This window comes from Chaetodon trifascialis, chromosome 13 (genome assembly GCF_039877785.1).
Source record: "Chaetodon trifascialis isolate fChaTrf1 chromosome 13, fChaTrf1.hap1, whole genome shotgun sequence".
NCBI lineage: Eukaryota > Metazoa > Chordata > Actinopteri > Chaetodontiformes > Chaetodontidae > Chaetodon > Chaetodon trifascialis.
Genome location: NC_092068.1, coordinates 21,671,971 through 21,697,629, shown reverse-complemented (window position 1 = coordinate 21,697,629; position 25,659 = coordinate 21,671,971). Strand labels below are relative to the sequence as shown.

Here is a 25,659-nt window from a genome sequence, read left to right as displayed (position 1 = left end):
GTTCAGGAATAAACTTAATCCTGTTAAAAGAGAATGAATGATAAGATCTGATTAGGATTAGTATGAGATAGAAACAGACACAGAGAGGAAGTAGACATGAGAGACAGAATGAGCTGTTGTATTTCTTATTAATATAGCCTCTATAACAGCCTATGTCCTGTCACTTTTATCAGACACTGCAGCAGTTCATGCCGGTAGGGGCTCATGTGAGAGGCAGGGGGAGACAGAGGAGAGAGTTTAGAGCCAGAGGAGAAACCCCACCCAGCAGTAGGTGGATCTGCTTACAGAGGAGGAGCGCTCATATCAGGCAGAACACACAGAGTACGCTCTGTAGTGTAGAGAGAGAGACAGAGGGAGAGAGGAAGGAAACCCTGTGAGAGCAGAAAAAAGCGCAGTTTCTGGCTGGAGTTTGTTTACCTCCTCTGTGCACTTTCCACTCGGACGAGGCGGATTATTCAACCATTCCTCTCCGGGGAAACCTGAGCCAAAACTCTGGGATTTATTTGACTTTTGCCCTTTTTTTCTTTTAGAATTGAATGTTTTGCTCACTTTGGACCCGTGGACCCTATTTGGACTTGCATTGATATTATTTAGACATATTTATATTCCAGCTTGTCATCGTGTTGTTCTCGGCGCCAGCGGTGATGTCCCGCCACTGACATGCATCATCCGTCCAGGTGAGTCGGGACAGAGGGAGCAGAGGTTGGTTGTGTTTTATTTCTTTATTTACTATTTACTACCAGTATTTAAGTCCAGTTTCGCTCCGTGCTACCGGCATGTCAGCTGTCGCGCTGCGAACAGCAGCGGTTATTTAGCGGCGTTTTTAAAATCCAGGAAAATAATAATAGCTTTGTTTTTACATTGTGATGCGTTCTCTGTTTGTTGTTATATTCTTGCTGAAGAGTGACGCGTAAAAGTGACTTAAACCGATTTTGATTAACTCTAACGGCGCTTTCTTTTCACATGATATTCCTGTAATACCGCAGTCAGAGTTTCAAGCGACCCTTCCCAAATTTATGGAGGATTCTTTTGTTACGCTACATCGAGAGTGCTTTTAGTGCGTTTTGCACTGATCCTGACTTTGCCGGTATGTTTGGCGACGCAGCGCGCCGGCTTCAGTTCCCTTCATGAACTCCATAACCCATTAACAACTGAGTGCCAACGGCATTTCTCTCGGGATGAAGGCTGTGTTGGCTCTAAATGTCAAGCTGCGTTGGTCCGTGTCGCTTTGTCCTCAAGGATGCGGATGATAACATTCATTATAGATTTGCTGAAAATGTGTGTTGTTTAAGGCAGTAATTTTGCATTCTGCGTATATCCAAATGCTGTCAGCACTAAAAGGACGATGTGATGTTTCTCCTCCAATAGAGGAGCTGATTTTTGCTGAAATAAGAGAGACTGACTCTTGTTATGAGCGATGTCAGCCGCCTTTTAGTCTGCCGCTCCTTGTCAGGTAATGAATTCACGTGATATTTTTTAACATCGAGCGTGTTCACCTTAAGCTTTTCTGGTATTTGCACTCGTGATAATGCAATTTCCTGGACTGCAGAGGATCATTTTGCCAGCTTTGGAAACTCTAAGTGTGCGTACTGCCCTGTGGGAGGCGCACGCACACCACTGGGCTTTGGAGAGGAAAGCTACAAATATAGAAAGCATAATCCAAGAGACACACGCCGTCCATGTGACAGCTGCTGAAGTACTTTATTATCTTTGTCTCAGTAGTAAAGTGAAACCTTATCGTGTAATCTGAAATGTCAGTTTTTCTTGTGAGACTCGGGCTTTCTGTCGTCGCCCACGGACACACTAACTACAGCCTACCTCTTCATGTTCTAACAGTGACGGTGCAGACGTGCTGCTGAAGGGATCTCGTTAAAATATTTTGCCGTGACACTTGATCAAATGCCTTGTTTGCCAGTTTTCCGGTACCGGCGTTGCGGATTTCCTTCTCTTCCCTCCCTCTGCTTTTTCCTTTCGGCGAGGTGGCCGCCTGTACTTTTTGGTGCCGTTTGTCAACATGACGCCTGACACGCTCAATATCTCTCCTCGTCATCTGCGCTGGAGCCCTCAGGGAAACTCTGCATTTCAATGCGGCTGGAGTACAGACACCGCGTCTAGTTAAAGTGCGGCCGTTGTCGCAGTTTCTCCGTGCGTAAAATGCGTAAAACGCAAAAAAGATGACGATTTACCTCAAAGGTGCGTAAAAATGTGCTTGTCAGTGCTCGAAGACTTGGTGCAAAAAAACAGTCAATTTTAGGTCATTTGGGCGCAGAAGTAGGTCATTACCCCTGGGAGTCCAAGCGCTTAGGAAGCTGTAGTTCCGTCTGGACAAACAGGAAGCGATGCAACAAAATATTATTCTGACGAGTCTTTTTTTTTTAAGAATGTCACGTCGAGAGTCAATTTCGGTTATTAAAATAAAATATCATGAAAGTGTAATTTTTTTGTCCTCAGTGCAAGTAAATGTGTTTCCAATAAAATGAGTTTATAAATATAATGTCCGCATAATTTAACCGTGATTCAATAAGTTCCTCGTCAGCTGTAAATAAGCAGAAATGCCCGATCAGACGGAAATGCTGTTTTGGATGATTGGTTGGGAAATAATTTTTCCAGACTAACTGCTCCGCTGAGAGGGGTTTCTTTCATATTTCATGTGTGACGCAGTTGAAGTTACTCCAGCCGCTTCCTTTATGCCTGATGTTTTTTGTTACCCGGTCAAACAAAGATCTGCTGCTATCAGCAACTTCTGTCGCACAATGGAGACGCACCGGGCGGCCAGTTTGGGCCGGAAACCTGGGCTCCTGTCCGAACTGGGATATATTCACTGCTCAGAAACCAGTCAAACCTTCAGTACAATACTCCAAGGCTTCTGTGGGTATCCGCTGCAGTGGGACGCGCGCTAGAATATGCAAACACTTCTTAAAAGACAAACCTATTGGCAACTTATTGTTGTTATTATAAAAAAAAAAAAGTCTGCTCGTCGGCGCGCCAGTCACCGCGACTCCCTGTCAGATTAATCAGATTGATATTGTATAAATCCCGCTGTTCTAAAGGAAAGCCTGCGAGGTCGAGTCCTGACGCAGCAGAGCGCTGCCTCATCCAGCTGCAGCTTCGCATGCAGCGGAGACGTGAGGCTGTAGGCTGTTTGTCCAGAGTGATGAAAGCCAACGCTGACGGTGCCGCTCTGTTCATCCAACAGACCACCAAACCGGTCCGATGGCTCGACCGCAGTAACGCCAACAAAGGGGAGCGGAGGAGATCCACCACCCGGCGGTGCCGCTGGAGCCTCAGCGCAAACCTCCCGTTCAGCCAGCGTCGGCGACAGCCTTGGCGTGTTTCAGACCAGGTCAATATTCCACCTCCCTCGCCGCGCTTCCAGTGGATATTTCTCCTCTGACGGCGACTCGCTGCCGAGTTCCCCGCTCTCTCCGAGGCCAGTGACGGTTGACAGAGCCACGCAGACTCCGAGCCTCACCGGCCAGGTGATGCAGCACGCCCTACAGCGCATGGCTGAGGCGCGCGGCGGAGGACCGGGGACGCACCAGCAGCACGGTGAGCAGGCACTTTGCATACTCAACCGATGACTAACCGCCAATACTGAATACACGTAGGCGGAATAGGTTGGTGTTTCTCACTACGAAGTCCTCTGACAAGTGTTAATAGTGACAATTATAGCGGCGAATAAACCGGTGATGCAAGCCTTTGATTAAGTAACATTAATACTAACATTTTTTTTTTTGCAAATTCACATATTTTTGCGCATGAGGATGCACTTCTCTTTGTCTTGTTGCTGCAGCTGTAGGTGATAAGACATTCTGTCAGTGACATGTTGTCTTTCACCTTACATAATTTTCCCAGTACTAACTTTTGTCATCTTGCATGAATTTTAAAATTGTGTTTTAAAGTCAGTGTTGGTGTCTGAGTGTCAAATACATGAATGCACACCCTCATACACACTATAAAAAACAAAACCGTGCCGGTCGTGTGTGAAAGTTTTTGGCCTGAATCATCAACCATGCAAGCTGCTCTGGGTGTTTTCACAGTGAAATTTAGCTGCTGCTGCTGCTGCTGTGTGGGTGTACAGCAAAATATGAAACCAGATATTAGCCGAGCACAAGCGCCTTGAAGCTTCCTTTATCAAATATTTGGGGGTTTGGACGAGTGGTGTTGAGTGTTAACACTGATAGTAAAAAAGATGTACAAAAACATGCTCAGGATGTTTTGGCACTCCCTTTTCACTAGCTGATATTCTCATGAGGGAAGGAGATTTCCTCTGTAGTATTTTGATACTCAGATGAGTAAATCAGTCTCAGCTTTGTTTTCACATTGTGATTTATTGACTAATACACAGCAAAGCTGGCTGCAGTAGTCCTCAGAGGGAAATCCAAAAAATTCGGGCTGAAACATGCAGATCCAAAACACACTCACATGACTACTCAGCACAAACCCATTTCTGCTGTATTGTCCTGTCTTCATACCACAGTAGTATTACTCTTCTTCCTGTTGAGTAGCATTTAATCCCTGTGAGTGGAAACCCTCCCAAAACCCACACGATCAATTGAAACTTGTTTGTACAAAAGTGATGTCCAGTATATGTTTATTTTATCACTATAAAAATGTGGACTGTGTGAACTTCACTGGGCCATAAAACAAGTGAAATCTTATCTTTAACCTTAACAGAAACAAGTGACATTCACATAATCCAACATCTCAATCCATATCTCAAACTAATCCCTTAAATAAGAGATTATGTTCATCTGTACTTCCTGTGTGAAGACATGGCATCGCTCACTTTGTGAATGAGTTTGACTCGGACGTATCAGTAGGCTTTTGTTAGAGCTGCTGATGTTGGATTGATTCACTCTTTTCATTGAATCCTGCTGAGTCAGATTTACAGGAAGGAAGAAAGGTCTTGACTTCTGGCTAAACTAACCACGCCCAAGTGTGTGTGTGCGCGCGCCCGTGTCTTACTCACATTGTGGAGACATAAATCTGTTTACACAGTCACAGCGTGGGGACTTGCTGTACTTGTGGGGACAAAATGCAGGTCCCCATAATGTAAATCATTACACTTTAGGGTAAAGACTTGTTGTTAAGGTGAGGGTTAGGACAAGGTTAAAAGCAAAAGTAAAAACAGTCATACAGCAGAATCACATTTATTCTGTACATCCTTGTCAAAATCTAATGCCTACATTACCCACAACTTGGAGATGCGTGTGTGTTATGCTAGTAGCGGCTAATGTAGCCTCAAGCTGCTAGCTTCAAGTAGAAGAGGAGCGCTCTGACCTCCCATCGACAGATATTTGTTATTTTGAAACTTGTAGTCTTCAAAGCCAGTTTATGCCAAAAAGTTGGGACTCTGTGTAAAACATAAATAAAACAGAATGTGTTAACCTGTTAATCCTTGTTGGCATATACTCAAAAACAGCACAATGACAATATATTTAATGTTTGACCCTGTCAACTTCATTGATTTTTGTAAATATCTGCTTATTCTGAATCTGATGCAGCAACACGTTTCAAAGACTGGGAAAGATGTGGAACGCTCCAAAAACACCTGTTTGGGACATTCCACAGGTAAACAGGTTGATTGGTATCAGATGATAGTATCATGATTGGTATGAAAGGGGCATCCTGGAAAGGCTCAGTCTTTACGAGCGAGGTTCACCACTTTGTGAACACATGACTTTATAAAGGAGATTACCACATGGGCTCAGGAACACTTCGTAAAACATGTTGATGGTAAACACAATTTGTTTGCAAATGTTCTGTTCTGATTTATGTTTTATGCAGAGTCCCAACATTGTTGGAGTCAGCCTCATGATTCCCTCTAATTCAGTCTCACGTAACTTCGTTGTTTAAAATAAAATGTAAAATCAAGTTCTGTGGTCATGAGCTTATGTTGATGCTGCAACAAAAGTGTTTACTGAACATTAATCATGTCTCCCAGCTTTGATCCTGTTTTTATTTCTGCTATTTATTTAGATATTAAAACGGAACAAGACACACATTCTTTAAGCAACGACGCTGTTGGCTAAAGTTGCTTATCTTGTTGCTTAGGAATAAACAACACTGTGGCATGAGGCTGAGATCTGGCACAAAAACAAACAAAGCAACCAGCAAACAGAGTGAATCCCCTCACAGTGGATGACAAACCCCAGCAAACAAACCTCAGCTTGAATCACATCCATATCTGTCTGGATATGTATTTTCTACATAGATGGTGGTGTTTTGTCAGTAAAAAGTGATCTCTGGAGACTGAACTTAAACTTCCGTAGGCCTCAGCGTATTGTAACCTCTGGACATATGAGTCTGCTTTGTATAATAGCAGTGATTAGCTTCACTGATTGCCCTGTGTCTCCTTCATTCTGTGTCACTGCAGCGAGACAGACAAGATACCAGTCAAAACAGAGGAGCGTGTGCGTGTGTCATCCATTAAGTACGCCAATCAAAGTAGGCCTCTGCGTGTGCGCGAGCGAGCGCACGTGTGTGTGTGTGTGTGTGTGTGTGCGCGTGCGTGCATGTGTGTGTGTGGCAGTCAAAATAGGCTTGCAGGTCCTTTGTAATATGCAGACAGTGAGCCTTCACCTTGCATTCATTCACTACTTCCATCAGATAGAACAGGCAGGAGATAAACACACACTCATTCAAAATATCGCACATTGTGCTCAACATAAAAAAGTCTGAGTTATCAAGAAGGCCGGCCTGATGGTGTGTTAGAGAACGAGATAGAGCGCCGGAGCTTAAGGAGGATCAGTTTATCATCTTGTTGTTGTTCTCTCCCTGACAGCATGATTACAGCCATCCTATCACAACGCTTCCTCCTCCTGCAGCAGAGAAATCACACCTCAAGTCATGTTTCTTCAGGTTCTGCCAAAGTGGAACAGTCAGCATTGATGCATTTGCGTGGTTTGATTTATATTCACACTGTTTAATTAAAACACAACCTCAGGGCTGGTTGCACAAAGATAGATTTTGCTCGAGGCTTCGCTCTAACAAATGAACTTCACAAAGAAATCTAAGTTAAGAACGCGCACAAAGCTGTCTAATAATTGACCGTCTTAAGTAGGAGTTATTCTTTATGTATTCTGGCAAAATCAAGACTATTCATTTGAAGATTTGTGTCCTCTGGAACAAGTCAGCTGCTCCAAGGAAAATACAGTGATCCAAAATATGGCTGTTGTCTCAGCATTAGCAAACCGTAAATTATAAGCCTTGTAAAGAACTTTCAGAGGGTGCTAGTTCTGTGAGAACTGCATGAATAGAAACACATAACATTTGTTTTTTGTGTTTATTTTCTAAAATAATTTCCTGGAAAAATAATCCTGGTTCAATACATGTTACAGAGCTAATGTCCATTAAAAAAATAGTAGACAGAAGTCAATATATTGGGCAACATTAGCTTATTGCAGATGTATCAGTATCGATGTCAGCCGTTAAGTAACAAGAAACGGCAGAGCAGAAATGAGTCATGGGTTCATATCAATGTCATCCTCAAAAATCCAGTACTGTCGGGGCTGTCAGGCCAAAGTGAGACCTCAGTGTCACATGACTGACTCGCCTCAGCTCTTCTGTGCTCATACCAGTTGAGAGATGCATAGATGAGAGCTGCATCCATCAGACATTTTCAGTCATCTTTGTTCCATTATTTGGCGTCTGCAGTGCATTTATGTACATTTCTACACGTGCACACAGGCGTTCGTGTTCTAGACATCGCAAAGCAAATGAAGTTGTTTGACTGTGGGGTGAAAAGCCATCAAACCCATCAGCTTCCCAAACCAATGTGCAAATTGATTCAAGAACCAGATGAACCTGAGAGAAATACAAAAAGATTTTTGAAGCTGATCAGTGACGCATCACGTTCAGGCAGCACGTCTGGTTGCTAACCTGGCGGCTGCCTTTAAAAGTTAGTTTTGAGCCCCAGAAATAAGAAACACTTGCTGTACTTTCCAGTGCTCTCTCGTACTGCTTTGTGTATTCATGCCTTACACGGCTGCCTTGCCCATATTTCCCATCATAAACACTCCTGTGGATGCTGTTGGTGTAGTCAGCTGCGTTGGTCTCGTCAATATTGGAGGATGTGAGAAATATTAAGTCTGGGTTTCGTAACAGCGTTCATGAGTCATAAGTGGAAATCGGTAAGAGGTCAGAGCCTTTCATATTCATATTGTAGTTCAGACTGAAAATATAACAGATTAACCACAAAGACACACACATACGCGTACACACATGTTCGCTCACCCGGTCAGACAGAGTGGTATCTCTCTACATCTTCATTGTGATGCTAGTGAAACACACACATTTAATACTGTGTCTGTTTCACATAGAAGCTCTTCAAAAGATCTGCTCACTCATCTATCCAATCAACAGTCTTTGTCACATAAACATAAAACTTTAAAGTTGTGTGTTTTTTAATCTCTCCTGCTTCGCTTCTCATCTGTGCTTCCTAGCATAGCATTGTTAGCACGCATCTTTTCTAACATCAGATAAAACTAACTGCGTATCTTGGTGGGGTTTTTTTTTTTTTTTTTCTGTTATTTCATGTCCTCAGATTGTTACTGCAGATAGGATTTTGGTGGTGCTCCGAATGTGTGTTTTGGTAACTGTAACCGTTTTGCTGCGTTCAAGTGTTGGTTGGAAAGCTGTTTAAATAGTGTTCCTCACTGTTTGTCAAAAGCTCCATCAGTCAAGCTCACAGGAAGTTACAGCACTTAGGCTGTGTGGTGATTTTGGGGTTGTGACCACAGTCTGAACTGCAGCTCTGGTAATGCTCATCATTTGATGAGTGCACTGGTGCACTGAGTGGGCATATTGTTGCAATGAATGAGCCACCATCTTGGATCAGTGTATACACTTACATAAATACATCCACAGTCATGTCCATCTGTGGTTTCTGCAGATTTTAGATACCTTGGTGCTGAAGTTTCATACTGTTTTCAGGCCTAAAGCCCCAACAACATGTAAAACTACACACTCATGATATATACTACACATTGTGATTCACATAAATTTAGCATCTCCAAAATATATGAACTTCAGTGGCATTAAAACCTTTAATCACTGCAAGAGTTATAGCAAATTCTGCATGCCTTTTCATCTCTGTTTCAGGACACTCTCCCAGCCCCTCTAGCACGCGGCCACGAAACGCAGAGGACATGCAGATGGAGGCAATCGGACGAGAGCTCCGACACATTGGAGATGATTTCAACAGACTGCTTCTCCTGAGGGTCAGTGACAATATTTCCATGTGTGTCCTTGTGTGGGATCTTTGTCTCTTTTGTAGTCTTTTTCTTATTGTTGTGGTAAGTTATCTTAAAAGGTTTATTGTCGGCTATGTCAAAGGTTGGGTCCAACCTAGATATGACTGTGTGAGTGTGTAAAATCACATTTTGTTGAGTGATTTGTGTCTCCATCCAACGTGGTTCATTAATATCTTTGTTTGCCACAATTGATTAGTCAGTGTTTATCAAATCACAGCAGTCTGCAGCACCACAACCAAAGCAAGTCAAAACAGCGTCTGTTTAACTGTGTGAATATGAAGCTGGAGACTGTTGAAAATGAGCAGTATGCTCAGTAGGGCAAGTAGACATAAAACAGATGGGGGGTCAGGACAAACATGCCTCTAAAATGCCGCCTTGGGTGATCAGAGGGAGCCTGTGACCAGCTGGTTATTTCCACTGCGCTCGGGGTGAGAAAAACGAAATGACTCTTGATCAGAAAATAACCGAGCCGCCAGCCTGAAGCTGCAGAAATTCCAGATGCCACATTAACCACTGCAGTTTAAACCCTCAAAACAAAAAACAAGAAAACAGCCATATGATACAAAAAGGACATCAACAGTGGAGGAGCAGAAGATGGAATTGCTGAGGTGGAATAGCAGCACTGTTCTCCTCTGCAGAGCCCTCTGCCAGCTTCCAGCAGTGGGAAAGAAACAAAAACAAAACTTAGCGGTACAACTTAGGGTATTTAAATGTGGTGAGACCCAGAGAAGCTCATTGATTGCTCACATCATGAAAGCAGAGCGTATTTGCTCAGCCTCAGCACTATTACTTCTTGGCAGACTGTCTGAGGTACTCATGTACAAAGAGGTGTTTCTGAATGCTGTTTGTTCTGGGCAGATGAGAACAGGAAGCTCTGAATATTAGATGTAATTGTGTATGTATAGTATTATTATTATGTGGTGCTATGGTTGAAAATGAGTTGAAAATTGTGTCTAATTAATAACAGAGGAAACGCAAAATCATTTCCAGAGTCTCCTCCTGCAGCTGTTAAAAGATGGAGACACAGTAAAGTTTTATACTTAAGTGCTCCCTGTGGAGTTTCTGACCACCAGTAGCATTAGTAAGCAATGTTTATATGAGAATTTGTATGATTTTGATAAACACTCCTGCCACTGGATTCACACTGGTGTGATTATTGACAGTGGGTGGCTGATGTGTAGAGAAGTGTGGTAATGTGCTGGCAAATGCAGGGATGAAGAAGAAGAGTGCAAGCTTGTAAATATGGATGTAAACATGGCCCGATTTTAAAAAAGAAAGAAGCTGAGTGTACAGATGATTTATGAGGAGGAAAGATCGTTGAACACATCTGTCAGCGATGCAGTGGTGGGTGAGAAACACTGAATGTAAACATAACTTTTGTTTGTTTACAGGAAAACTCCACAGGGCACCTTTAAGTGTTTGCTCCGTCACCTTTGCGGTGTCACATATTTTCTCCATTCAGTTGCAGCCCGGTTACGTTTAGACACCAAAACTATTCAGTTAGTTTTGGGAAACCGTCGTGGTTTGGGTGCAAATAGCATTGTTGTCTGCAGAGACTTGCCTGCTGATAGCATGGGCCTTTTTATTTTTGCAATTACCAACCAATGTGTTTTTTAAACGCACCATTTTGCATTTTGTTCAGCTTGTCTGTATGTTTATTTATTTAATAGGTGACAAGTTTTGAAAGATGGATGAGTCTGATTATGATATGGCAGCTGAAAGTCACTGAAGAGGATCATCACATTGTTGCGGGCAATAGAAATCCTCTGAATGGTGCAGTATTCCTATCAGTCAGTCAGGGTGTGTTGTAAAGTTGCACTAAGAGTTCATTTCCTCTTGGCTTCAATGTCTTTGGCAACATTTCTGCATGTTGCGTCATTACTTTTATTTACTCCTCTACCAGATCCAGAGCTGACTGGATCTTTGGGAAGCCAGAGAGAAAGAGGGAAGAAAATCAGAGCTGGTTTGAATTCACTTTAATCTCATCAGAGAAACAGATTAAAAAGTGAAAGTCAAGAACAGGCATGACAGGACCGTTACATCCCAATGACGAGCTTAAAATGCTGCCTCAGTGTCAAAAGCTTAGCAGCTATAAAAGCTACAACTCTCCTACCGGCTTTAACCTACTGGGTGCTAATGAGCATCCAGCAGAAGACAGTTAACCCTTTTTGCTCTCATGCCGCTGCATTTTTCCGCCCAAACACTCTTGCATGTGTAACAAAAAAGCCATGAAACCCCTTAAGGGATGTTATTTGAGTGCACTTGTGGTTCCAGCAGTCATCACATTGCTCTCAAACCCATCATTAACAGAGCCGGGTTACTCATCCTTCTTTCACATTTTGGTTTTGATCAATCACTGCACTCATCTGCCTTCTGGATGATCAGATATACTGTCAACACGCTCCCTGAACATTTCACCAAGTTAGGCCCAGAGGTTTGGGAAAATCAGGAGTTTAATGGCTGACAGCAGTCCACTGCCATGAGGAAGAATTGAATTCATTCCATACATGAAAAATCCCACGAGCTGGGAGAAGGTAAGTGCCAAGAGTCAGGCGAGGCAAGGCGGGTTTGGCCCTCGCAGCTGTGACTCAAGCTGCAGAAGAAAACAGAGGGAGGACGGAGAAATATGTTAGAACGTGATGAGTTGAGGCTGTGAGTCAACACCTAGTCACACCATCAGAAAGAGAAGAAGAGTGCATTTGTACGTGTCCTAGTGTCAAACCTTTGTGAACTCGGGTGCAGAATTATCCAAAAGTGTGTGAATGTGTGTTTGTTTGTGCTGCAGAACATTGAGGAGGCACAGAAAAGAGGAACGTGGAGGCTTGTTCCCTGTTCTCTTGCCATGTGTTGGTGTTGCTGTGGACAAGTGCACATGCACGGTCACACATGATTTCATAACCACAGTAGCATTAGATGTTTTTCAGGTTCTTCAGATTTGAATCAGATACTTGATCATCAGCATGGGAAGAAAGACGATTTTGTTGTTGCAGTTTGTCCTGCCAAGACTGCACAGATGAGTGATTAACTTGATCCCAATATAACCATGATTGTGCAAAATGAACATAGGCTGAAGAAATGAGGCCAGAACACTTGGACAGTCCCTCTGGTAGGATGCCGGTGAGGGATTACATCCTTATCACTCTACTGGAATCTCCTTGATGGGTTATGGTGCCTGCCTGCAGTTTAATGGTCCTGTTTCAAAGTGTGCATGGCTAAACTACAGGAGGTTAGCCCACCAACAAGCATTCAGCCAAGACAGCCCCCCATCCCCCCACCCCCAAGGTGTGAATCATAGTGTCTCTATTCCACTGACACTCTGAGATTCCTTGTGAGTCAACATGTCTGGTCTCTCATCTGAGACCAGTTTTCCTTGAAGAATGACCCCACCAGAAACTTTGACCAAATCCAGACACATTGGGGTTGTGGGGGGTTGGCCAATTTGAATTTGATAGTTGAAAGTTCTGAGTTGAATTTGAGGAAGTTTCTAAGCAAAAGGAAATTTCAAGGAGTTCTCAACAATGCCATTAACTTCACACCGTCATAAAACTGGCCCAGCAAGATCCGTGTATCATCATGAATCATGCCTGGATCAAGTCCAGCTGGGCTAGGCAGGGGTGAATTTGGGGTGATTCAGGTTACTGGTGTGGCTTTATCATGAACACTTCTTGTATCATGGACAGCAACGTGCGGTTTGGAGAAATGGTATTTCTGTATTTTTACCATTGTCATAGGGGGTTCCCCAAGGTTCAGTATTGGGTCCTTCCTCGTTCACAAACATTACATCCTCTTTAACAAATTGTAACATCTTTATGCAGATGATACAGTTCTGTATCACTCTGCTAATACTGCTCACTCAGCCACTGAAATCCCACCACAAGTATATCATAAATTGCAAGATGCAGTTTTTAACACAATTGTACCTAATATAGGTAAAAGGAAAAACAGCAAAGAATAAAATAAATAATTTCATTCTTGTATTCATGGATTGCCATCACATTTAGTACAGACATTCATGGTTCCCAGAGGACTCTAGCTCTCACCCCCACAAGGCTGACATTTTTGTGTAGCTGCTGGATAGACTGCCATGGAAGTTGGTACAGATATCATCGCTTCCTTTTCAATGTGCTGCCATCAGCAGGTCAGAAATGTATTTATGAAATACTTCGGTCGCTTCAGCAAACAAAGAAATGTAATCAAATTCTCAACAACATTATAGATCATCATATGAGGCCAGCTGGACAGAGGCTGAATGAATAATTATTCCTCTACAAAGATAAAAAAGGAACCTGAGCCCGAAGGTTTTGTATTATAAGGATGGTTTTATATAATCTGTGAAATGATCCGCAGGCTTTGGGGTATATTTTAGTGCTCTCTGACAAGTACTCGCATTATCACCAACTTACCCTCACATTGCTGTCGCTGCCAGCACGTTGCCGCTGTTGACAGAAGAGCTTTGTTCAGTTTCACTGCCTAAAGGCGTGGAGGCCGAGCTGCATCACTTCAGACTGTAAAGGCTTTAAAATGACTGACATCATCTGAGAACGCACTCACACACAAACACACACCTGGTTTCTCTGTGTTCGCTTCGTTATGTTGTCTGACAAATTAGCAAAGCATTTTTGCAAAAATACTTGTACACACAAACCATATCGCAGTCGTTGGTTATTTGCCAGGAAAACATGTACAGCGCTGCGTAATCGCCAATATAATGACAAGTAATTATTTGTTTTTCAATAGTCTTCCTCTCTCTCACCGGCTCAACTCTCCTTTGCCCTCATTTAAGCCAGCCTCTCTCACCCCCCACCCCAACACACACTCGTCCAGTTAAACATTTACACAATGTGTGCGTGATTATGTGTGCCAGTTAAACATTTACACAATGTGTGCGTTTGTTTTCAAACATCTGTAAACGTGCTCAATATGGTGTCTGTTGTGTATGTGTGTGCGTGTGCGTGTGTGTGCATGTGTGTGGTGTGTGTGTCTAGTGTCCGTGACAGTGTAGATTCATTATGGCTCAGCCCTGTGGTTAAAAAACTCTCAGGGAGCAAAGCACAAGGTCTAATTATCCTGCCAAAACACACACACGGACACACACACACACACACATACATAAACATACACACACACACACACACACACTCAAACTCCAACACACACTCTGTCATCTTTCAGTAAGAGGTAAAAACCCTTTGTCCTGAAGACAGAAATAACTCGGAGGAACATTGTGGGCCAGTCGGGTGTCACTGACTGGCTGCTTGTGTTTTTGTTTATGTGTGTTCGAGTGTGTATGAAAGACAAAGAGTGCATCAGACGCAGTATTTTTAACCCTTGTTTATCCACGAGTTAAGTGTACATTCCTGTTTCGGTGGAGTAAAGGACTAAATGCTGATTTATTGCAGCATTTGCCTTTTTGCAGGCAGGCTGGAGGATTGTTGTGTTGAAGGCTCGTCCTGGATTTGGAGGGGAGTTCAAAGACACTTGGAAAGTTTTCATAAAGTTTTATTTCAGCATCACAGAGCCTTTTTTCTGACTCCGTATTGCACAAATTCCAGCAATGAGCATCCTCTGAGCTCTACTTTACTCACAAAATCTGATCAGTATGCAATATTTTCAGTGTCAGCAAGTTTTTCTCTTGAACTACACACCTCGTTTCTGTTGTGTTGTGTTGTGTTGTGTTGTGTTGTGTTGTGTTGTGTTGTGTTGTGTTGTGTTGTGTTGTGTCAGACCACAACATGCTGCAGTCATGTGTCCTCCACATTATGGAACGTTTCCCTTCACTTTCCATGCACAAAGCTCCTTGATTGCGTCTTAAAATGTGATGCTGACATTGAAAAGTGAAGGTGTGATTTTGGTGGACAGCTTCTGGATGGACACACCGGTCAGAATCAAACGCAGAGCGGAGACAAACATGCTTGGCAGTTATTGCAGTCTCAACTTCACAACATGCGTTTGGGAAAAAGGACAAAAGAGATAAGTAATAACAGAGATGACGTGATGGAGGCCATCAGCCACATTTAGAACCGCAGTATCACTAATGCAGCATCTGTGTGTGGGTGTCGATGTGTGGCTTTGCATGTTAAGGATAATGTGTAGACAGATATTTACATGGACGGAAATTTGAGACTGCAGATTTTTCTGTTTAAACTTGTTATACATGTTCTAACAACAAGAAATCCCTGGGGGGGGGGGGCATTTTAAGGAGTAAAACCTTCAAATTATAGTGTTTGGGAAGGTTTGCATAGTGGCTCTTAAGAAGCAGAGAGGTAAGAGTGAGAAGGATCGAGAAATAATATAACAGTTTACATTGTGTGTGTACTGTTTGTGTGTATGTGTGTGTGTGCGCTTGTAAGTGTAGCCTTGTTTAGAGAGCTATTTTTGAGAGGCAGCATAGTAAGTTGTGGTGACCAAACAAAATCACATGAGCTTTTTGGAACGGGCTGACTCAATGTTTCCACTGTGAAGAGAGGGAGAAGAGCAAGACGAGATGAAATCTTCTGCATCACAGATGTGTCTTTTCCCAAAATCTACAGGCAGAATCAACAGTTTCCAAACCCAAACAGAGAAATAAGGACGTTATACGAGATTAGTCCTGCACCATTATAGTCATTTCTATGCAAATTAACTTGCAGGCACTTTAAACCTGAGATGGGTTTCCTTGACTTTTTTTCTCACGATAATGTAAAACATGGTGGGATATTAGACACGTATTTAAACAAAACACGATCTGCAGCAGTTTAGATTAAACATGCAATTATAATCATCATTATCTGTTCAAGCAGATGTGCAGATGTTCACGAGTCGTATCATCTCGTTTGATTGGCTGGTTGAATGACAGCGCGGTTGATTCATTGGTGCATTGATTTACTCTCTGACTGATGGATTTTCTGGTTAACTGATTGTCTAGCAAGTTGATTGGCTGACTGCCTGCTTGGTTTCTCTCTTGTGTTGTGGATCTTTTTTTTGTTCATGTTTATCAGCCTGTTCTCATATTGCATCACACCAGCAGTATTATATGCATGTCTATGTACTGTACATTGTGGAGCCTGCATTTGTGTGTGTGTGTGTGTGTGTGTGTGTGTGTGTGTGTGTGTGTGTGTGTGTGTGTGTGTGTGTGTGTGTGTGTGTGTGTGTGTGTGTGTGTGTGTGTGTGTGTGTGTGTGTGTGTGCCAGTTGAAGTCGTTCGAAGCTTGCAGAGTTGCAGTGACAGCAGGAAAATGATTTGTGGCAGCAGGTTTTCTATTCTCAGATGATGGAAGGGGTCATTTGAGGTAAGAGTTTAAATGAGGTAGCTATTAGATGATTACCCATGTGTGTCTATGTGTGCATATGTGTGTATTTCCTTTTCTGTAATCCTGAGGTATAAGGTCGAATATCAAGTGTTGGTTAGTGGAACTGGTTTTGGCTTCGTGTCAGACTCTCAGCCTGCAGTTTTCCAGCTGAGGAGTGCATCTGCTTCTGATTGCAGTGGAAGTCAACCTCTCCTGACTGTGAAATGGAACCAATCACCCAAATAACAGAGCAGCCCAGTTTAGCTAAGCTTAGCTAATCATTTGTATTCCCAGAACACTTGATTTGCTGGAACCTTTTAGACATTAGTGTTTGTGCTTGGATTTAACAAAGATGCAGCACAGTGCTTTGAGACTTTTGGAGGTGCTGGTGGCTGCACTTTTTTTTAACTTTGGAGAAAGCCAGAGTAGCTGTTCTCCCCTACATCCAGTCTTGATCCTAAGCTAAGCTATTAGCCTTATTGCACATCATGCATCTTCCAAGCTTGTGCAGTCGTTGGTAATTAAAATTCATCTGATTGCACCCCCTAGCTCCAGTTGATTGAGTGTCTTTTTTGGGAGTTAAAAAAATCGCTTGGGATTAAATGTTAATCACAATTACAGTTGAATTGTCAATCATTCAAAGCCCTAATATAAACTCCTGTGTCCACACCCCCAACCATCCCAGTGCCAACCCCATTCAGACCGCCCAACCCAGATCTCTCACCTAAAAACCAAAAAAAACAAAGATTAAAGTTGATCTCTAACTAAATCATAAGATGCTCATGCTTCTCAACTAATGGCCCTTCAATCCTCTTAGCAGGAAAGCAAATAAGTGTGTTTGCCAAAATGTCAAACTCTTCCTTTGAATCCGTAAAACCAGCTGAAGAAACTCTTAACATGCACCTTCTGCTATCAGACAGCTCTGATAATACTTAACACAAATGAATGCTGGTGTAAATGCACCCAAGATGCACTGAAGTAGGACAGTGATCTAATCACTCATGATCTGTTCCAGAGGTGGTTTGAGACACCTTGTATACAGATGTTGGTCAGATGCAAATGCGTCAATTGTGTTAAACCACACGCATCAAGTCTCAGCTCCTCACCGGTTCGCCACATCCTCCTGGTATGTTGTCATTGACTGGTTCTCCTGCACTTTCATTAGCTCTTGATGTAAAAGATATGCAGCTACAGAGCTGGATCTACTGTAACGTTGAACAATATTGAAGAGGTGGAATTCTGCATTTTGGGTCACAACATGTGATTAATATGAAGTTAAAAGTGATCATTAGAAATCTCTCCCTGACTAGTTACACAGTCGGGTATCTAGACATCAACAAATTGAACATTTTATATAAGCTCTCAGTAAGTTTGCTTTTTGTCTTGACACTCATAAATCTGCCAGCGTGGTCTCTTTCTGCAAACTGCAGACCATCTCGACAGTTAAATCATGACAGCGGTTCGTGAGGTGAGGAGAGAGCACAGAAACTCTGCCAGCTCAGAAACCACAAACCTTGTGTCTGTCTTCCAAGGCTGCTTTAAGGAGAGACAAGTCTCTAATGTGCAACATGACGAACGCTGCTGCAAGCGCATTAACATTAATAACGATAACTTAAGTTGTTACAGCAGAGAAGTAGAATTACACGTCTAAAGGTCAGAAATGGTGTAACCTGAGAAAATAAATCACTGAACGACAATTGTAGCCCTTTGCTGCTTTTGCAAAGTTTGCTCCTCTGTAAAAAATCCACTCCAACTTTCTGCAGAAGTCAAAAGCAAAGCTCTAATCTGTGATGTCGAACGACAAACTTCTGAGCTCCAAATAAAAGAGACCGCTGAACTAGTGGCTGTTCGCTCAAGCCTCTGTACCCACACGAATCTTGATTTATGATAATGGCAGAAATTTAGGTGGTGGAGATGAAACCAAATACCCCAAAAATCAGTGTTTGGAGAGAGTTTGCTCTTCATTTCACTGCCAAACACTCCCTTGATGACATTCAGTTTTAGCAGCAGCCAAATGAGTCTTACACCTCTTAGGCTCTGCTACTCATTCAGCGACTTCCTGCACTGCTGTGTCCATTTTATGTTAGAATTAAATGTTTTTCCACATGTCTTAATGCTGTCCAGTTTTCCCCTTTCATGGTGGATTTAATTTAAACCTCACTGAATAATAAACAAGACTCAGTGTCTGTGAGACTGCACTCAGGCTTTGAACTAAATGCTTACATCAGCACGTTCACACGCTCACAGTAACAGTGCTAACATGCTGATGTTTGCAGGTATAATGTTAACCATTTCAGTTTAGCATTTTTACATGCTAACTTTTGCAAATTAGCACTAAAAACAGTACAGCTGCACTGATGAGGCTGACGAGGTTGTGACAGTTTTCGCAAGTTAATTATTCACCCACCAAAGTATTGAACAAATTCATATTGTGACCTGGTGATGGCGCTAGATGGAGCTTAAGGGATCATTGAAGTTATTAGAATTCACCCTTAGAGGGACATGAATGTCTGAACCAGGTGTCATGGCAATCCATCCGATAGTTGATGAGATATTTCACTGTGGACCAAAGTGAACCGACTCGACGTTAGCGTGGCTGGAAATCCGCGCCCGTGATTGACGTTGTCTGCAGGTTGTTGCTTTCCTCTCCTTAGGACTGGCTTCCTCTGTGTCTCTGGTCTGAACAGGGGTCAAAAGCCTGTGTGTCTTCTAGATGATGCAACACATGTAGAGATATTGTGTTTTGTGGTTTATTTTCAGCTATTGTGGATTTCTCTTCAACGATGCATTCCTTTCTCTAGCAATCTATCCGGCTGGTCAAACTGGTTCTGCACAGGAAATCAGGGTGAGGTCTCAGATCAGTATTGTGGCAGTTCTATGGTCATCTGTGAGTCAGAGGAAGAATCAGGAGCAGACTGATTCATCACAGGGTTAACTAGTCTTCCTCTCACCTGTTTCCTCCTCTGACATTATTGGTTTCTGTGGTTTTTGGCTCACTTTTCGAATCAAACCGCACAGCTTTGATATTCCCCTCTCGCTCTCGTCCATAAAGATCCTGTTTTTCAGAGAGCAGCCTCGCCCCGGGGCAGAACGCTTATTCTGTGCCAGTCGATGTCTGGATGGTATTGTACAGTCCATCCGGCTGGGCTGTACTTACAGAGCCTCGTGCCAAAACAGGACATCCATCTTCCAGCGGAAAAACTGATTCCTGCTCTTGTAAATTCCTTCGTTATTCTTGTAAACGCTTCAGTCAGAGTGGAAGTTTTCCTCTTTAAACCTTTATTTATTGGAGCAATAGTAGCTGAGGATGGTGGGGTTTTTATAAGTAGAGCTTTGCTTCATTTCACACCTGAGAGCTGCCGCTAGGATAGCATAAGCTCTCAGTGAATCCTTTGTCCTGCTCTTAACATAAGTTTGCAGCTTGTGTTTCTTAGTGTAAGCGAAGTCATGCATTGTGGAGATGTCCACTCACCTTTCCATCTCTCCTGAGTAGCAGGAACCTTGTTGTTCCTGGAGTGTTTTCCTGTGGGCGACGTTTCCCGGTGCACGTCCACCCAGGGGAGATGTCCTTTCTCTTCTGTCCATCTGGCAGACCTCTTATTGGTGAGAAGCTGCTTCTATTGCCAGAGCGTTGGACCCATGCCAAAGATTGCAGGGATGCCGAGCAGTAAAGAAAACACCTGTTTCAGTCAACAGCGTGCCAAGTGTGTCGGAATGACTGCAGAGAGGCGTTCAAAATAGCAAGAGACAGGAAAGACATTTGAGCGAAGAACTACAGGAGGTGATCTCACTTATTAACTCTCAGCTTGAAGGTGATGTCATGGTTAATGGAAGAAATACCTGAATGCTGGACAGCACAGGTTAGTGAGGGTTTGATCCCCGTTAGATGTCTCCAACAAGACTTTCTGCAGTCGTGTCGCTGGCTGTTGGCCTTGAATGAGTCTTGATGTGTAAAGGAGAACTCCACCATTTTTATAGGTAAAGGTCACTTTAATCACCATGAGGATAAACTCCTCAACCTGTGATAACAGTTGAACAATGTCTTTTATGGTTTTGGACCGTGATTTCCAAAGTTTGATTATTACCCTGATGATGTCATCTTATCTCAGGTAAGCCTCTCCAGGATGCCCCTTTCATACACGATACGATCACCTGTTACCAATGAACCTGTTTAACTGTGGAATGATCCAAACAGGTGTTTTTGGAGCGTTCCACGTCGTTCCCAGTCTTTAGCTGCTCCTGTCCAAACGTGTTTGAAATGTGTTGCTGTAAATGAATAAAGTTGAGGAGGCAACATGTTAAATATATGGTCTTGGTGCTGATTTCAGATAGGTGTATGTCAAAAAGAATTAGCAAATGGTCTCATTCTGTTTGTTTCACTCAGCGCCACAACTTATTTGAAGTCAGAGTTCTTTCAGACTGTAAGTCAGGGCACCGCGGCCTCTGTTGCTTTGATTTTGACCCTTTTTTTAACCTGTCTTGTGTCTTTTTTTAACCTGTCTACCAACAGCTTTTTCTTCTTTATGTTGATTTGTATTTTGTTTCAGCTTTGATCAAAGACTGTTTCTTTCTCTGTGGTATTATTCTCTGTATTAAAGAGAAAAATATTTCACCCACATTTTGTGACTCATCGGAGTCTTTACTGTATGAGAATCTCCCAAAAAAAGAGTTTGCTTTCATGTGTGCTTTCTGAGTAAAGATGGTCGTAGTGACAACACTGAGATCAGAGGCCTTCAGACAGATGCAGACATAAACACACATTGCACATATGCATTCATATAGACGGTGATGTAAGGAAATCACACCTGGAGACACAGAGTGTAAAGAGAGTTGTGGCAGGATGTAGAGAACTGTACTTACCTGCTTCCTGTGGATGTAAACATGCTGTGTGTGTGTGTGTGTGTTTGATTTGAAATCATCAAGGGACCGCAGAGTGTTTACGTGAACATTTTGATGTATATCATAACACACTTGGACACGCACATGATGCAAAAGCCAATGCAAATGATTCATGACATGACAAACGAGCTGACAAGAAAGTACTTTTTCATCTTCAAACACTAGTTTCATATCACAGCATCTCTTCCTCTCTCTCTCCTCTCTGTTCCAGGGTATGGCGGGGCGACACAGACGGGTCGTGATCCATCCGAATCCACTGCCGCACATCCACCAGGAGCCCGCCATGCTGCTCTGCGTGGGCCTCCTGCTCCTCGTGATTGGACGGATAATCTACTTGCAAGGCAGCACAGGCAGCCAGGACCTCTCTCAGGTTTAGCCTTTGGAAAACCCAGCAGACGTAGCATTTTTCTTTGATCATGTATCTGTGTTGGATTCATCACACCTTCGATCTCCTTTTCGTGCGCGGGGAACTAAGCCTTACCCGACTTCCTCCTGTTTCCCGAGTGAGGAAGAAGACTTCTGGCTGTGTTAATTTTGATGGAAATGATTTGTCAACACCTTTAAGGAATTCTAAAACGCCTGCATTTTTGTTTTGTCACCTCTGTTTTTCCTTCACGGTCTCTGAGCCTTTTCTGTGCTACCAAAGAGCCGGGATTTTGCACTCCTTTCCAGCGCAGCGGCAATCATGTCATCTGAATCTGCCTCTGTGCAAAATGACGCCTGTGGAAATGCAAATGTGCCTTGTACAGTTTCCTGTTTACTTTTTTGGCTTCTTTTAAGGTGTTTTTATTGTACAGAGATTATGAGTTTCTCCGGCGAGCAACTCTACAGACCCGGGGTTGTTAAAGTACGTGGGTCCGGTCCACATAAGTTCCCCCATCTCTGCCTTCTGAAGGTTTCAAGCAGGGAAAAGTCATCCTGCACTCGTGTCCAGTCGGGATCCAGCATGGACTCATGACCTGTGTGGGAACCATCACCCAATGTTAGTCAACTACTGCGCCATTCCATCTTTTGTTACCCTAAATGACATGTCTGCTTTTGTCTCCATTGAAAGTTAATAAGAGCAAACCAGCATTTTGACCTAAGAGATCATCAGATGCCAGGACCTGGTGTTTTTACAGACTTCAAACCTCCATTTGGACAGGATTGATATTCCAGGGAGGGGGGAGGTGGGTGGTAAAATGCTGTGATCCTCAGTAACTAAACTCTTTCGTCATCTTCATTTTCGCTTGACAAAACAAGCACTCGGGAAAAGTGTGCTCTGACTGATCAGCACAGACAAATTAAAATTACCCAACTTTCCCAATAGAAGTGAATCCTGTCCAAATGCAGCTTGATCATCTATTTGTATGGATTGTTGATGGAGTGTCCCATTTTGTTTGTGTCATATTCCAACACCCTGGTTCACGTTTTAGCTGCGGTAGCTCTCCAGCTACTGTTTGGCAAGTATGTAATCAAGTAATCTGTAATCCGGATTATCATCCCTTAAGAGGTACTTTCAAGTAGATGCACCGATCCTGACATTCAAATAAAAATGAGAACACATTTCTTTGAGTTTCCACTAGTTTTCTAAACATCTATATTATATAAATTTCTAGTCTTTGGAAAATTGCAAAATTAATGTTTTCTTCATGTATTTCATGACTTTATGACTTATTAAACAGCAGTTGGTACACAATAGACATTATGATCTGTTAATATGTAAAAAAAAAAAAAAAAAAAAAAAAGGACCCTCACCACTGATACCAGTAGGATGATACTGTACCAGCCTGTGAGTAATTGATACCAGTCTTCCTCTGTACGGAAAAGCCTGCATGTTTCCACTAGAGCCAGACTGAGAGGTGAAGGCACTTTTGTACATGGACACCTAAAAGATGAAGCATTAAGGGGTTTCGTCTCCATCTTTGCTCGGGTTGTGTTCAGCATTAAAGCAAAGACTTTGCACACTGATAATCAGTTACGCAGCTGCCCGGTCAGTGCAGCGAAACTCAAAAGGGCAAGGTGGTGAACAAACCAGGAATGAAATCATGTGTGTCATTTCCAGTTTTCTTGTTTACTCCTCCTCTTACTTTGACGTTGTTTTAATATCAAAAGCATTTTTCTACAATAGCTGATCAAACAGCACCGTCTTCCACTGTCCTGTGTCTCAGCCTCTGGATTTATCGTTAGCAGCCAGACTGAATGTAGTTGGCAAGTGTTGGTTTGTTGACAGGGTCATGTTATCCGTTTATTAGCGCAGTGATTCAGACCCAGCCAAGTCTCCTCGTGCTTGCCAGGTCATTAAACACTCTCAGAGAGAGATTTCTGGACTACAACCAAACACTGAATCATGCAGAGTCAAAGAGGGTTTTGTCACTGACTGTTGAGCTAACAAACGGTGGTGATCCAGGCTTCAGATTATCTATAAAACCACATACAGGTTGAAAACGCCTCTGATAAGTCAAAAACTTTAAACTTTGCGTGGCCCAGCTGTGTTTTGTCTTGTTGTATGGGCTCATCGGCGGGCTCATCGGCGCTCCCATCGCGGCTGGAAGAGCCGTAGCTAATGCAGTTTCTGCTCTCCAGCCTCAGGGGGGCAGTCATGAGCAGTCAAGAGTAGCGTGCAGCCGCTTCTCTGAGCTTTTCTACAGAACCATCCAAGTTTGACACGACAATGGATGGCACATTCCCAAACAGGGCTCCCCATAACCCCGACTGAGTTTGCAGGCGCCAGGTTCTGGCCTGTGACCTGCACAGTAGGAAACACCAAACATTGTGTTTTGCAGTGAATGTCGACCAAACAGATCTGCGCAAAACGGTTGTTTTCTGGGTTGTTTTGGATGGAACAAGTGAAATGTTAGCAAATTCTCTGCCAGGCTGTGCGTTGTTGTGATCGGTAACAATCAATCACCGCATCACATACTATTTATACTTCCTGAGTTAGTGTCAGAAAATTACTCTTAGTAGATCTCGGTTAGCATTTTCAGGAACTTAAAGCTTTACTCCTCAATGGAAGTCCATCTGTTTTAAATGAAAGCCTCTGTCAGCAGCATTGAAGATACTGTGTTGTTCTGAGTGTTACATGTGTTGTTTAATCTTCTCAAACAAAGTTTCATCACTGTTGAACGCTGCTCCCTGTGAGGTTATCCAAACAACAACAGCAAATCAGAGCAGCAGCAGCAGCAGCAGAAGTTTGTTTTAATGCAATCGATAACCAAATTCGTCTGAGTATGTGTTTGAGCCAAGCTTGGATGTTTCCAGACCACACGAATGCATCACAGACTAAGTGTTCCTGGCTTTCATCATACCTAAACTCTCTCTTCAGCCGCTCTCATCTGTGTAATCTCATGTTTTAATCAAGTTAAATTCACTTTTCAGCCTCAGAGTTTCATTTTCAAATCCTCCACTGACATGATGGATTACAGTCTGTTCAGTAGCTGAAACCTGTTTTTTGTTACCTTTGTGGTTGCACATGTGATATGAAAGGTAATGAACGGGTGATTTGTTTCAGTGGATGAAGTCCACAGAAGAACCAGCTTTTGTACAGATGTAGAAATCCTTAAAAATGATCCACATCTGACAACAGTCACAATAATCGTGTGTTGAAGACAGAAATCATGAAGTTAAATAGACAACAGCACCAATAGGTAAATCCAGGGGTGGGTCCAGAGGGGTGGCACGCGTTCCTCCTGGAATCTGATTGGCCCCCATAACTGGAGTTGGTTGGTTTACTGGTATAATGGGTGGATTACTGAACCATCTTACTGGGCACACACCTGGACCAGAACCTCTATATGAAGTGACTGCAAACATTTTTTTGTTGGAAAGTCAATCAACCAACTAAAAAAAGACATAAAATGACAACAAAGAGACACAACATGACTGCAAATAGATGGAAAACGACCACAAAGGGACTCAAAACAACCACAAAGAGACTCAAATCGACCACTAAGAGACTCAAAGCAACCACAAAGCAACTACAAAGAGACTCAAAATGACCACAAAGACTCAAAACAACCACAAAGAGACTCAAATCGAAATCTAAGAGACTCAAAACGACCACAACGAGACTCAGATCAACAACAAAGAGACTCAAATCGAAATCTAAGAGACTCAAAACGACCACGAGACTCAGATCAACAACAAAGAGACTCAAATCGAAATCTAAGAGACTCAAAACGACCACGAGACTCAGATCAACAACAAAACTACAAAGAGACTCAAAATGACCACAAAGACTCAAAACGACCACAGAC

General features: G+C 42.8%; 1 protein-coding gene across 1 annotated transcript; it reads left to right on the top strand.

Annotated features, from left to right (window-relative positions):
• The first annotated feature begins 333 nt into the window (after positions 1-333).
• On the top strand, positions 334-23,151 carry bcl2l11 (BCL2 like 11). The gene is made up of 4 exons (XM_070978439.1): positions 334-677; positions 3,197-3,549; positions 9,106-9,224; positions 21,636-23,151. Exons 1-4 carry the CDS (start codon positions 661-663, stop codon positions 21,798-21,800), a joined length of 654 nt encoding a protein of 217 aa, XP_070834540.1. The 5' UTR covers positions 334-660; the 3' UTR covers positions 21,801-23,151.
• The last annotated feature ends 2,508 nt before the right edge of the window (positions 23,152-25,659 follow it).

Bases quoted from the DNA above. Each gene is read 5' to 3' on its own strand.
- bcl2l11 (XM_070978439.1), top strand. The intron at 3,550-9,105 runs GTGAGCAGGCAC...TCTCTGTTTCAG, and splicing joins GGGGACGCACCAGCAGCACG to GACACTCTCCCAGCCCCTCT. The intron at 9,225-21,635 runs GTCAGTGACAAT...TCTCTGTTCCAG, and splicing joins ACAGACTGCTTCTCCTGAGG to GGTATGGCGGGGCGACACAG.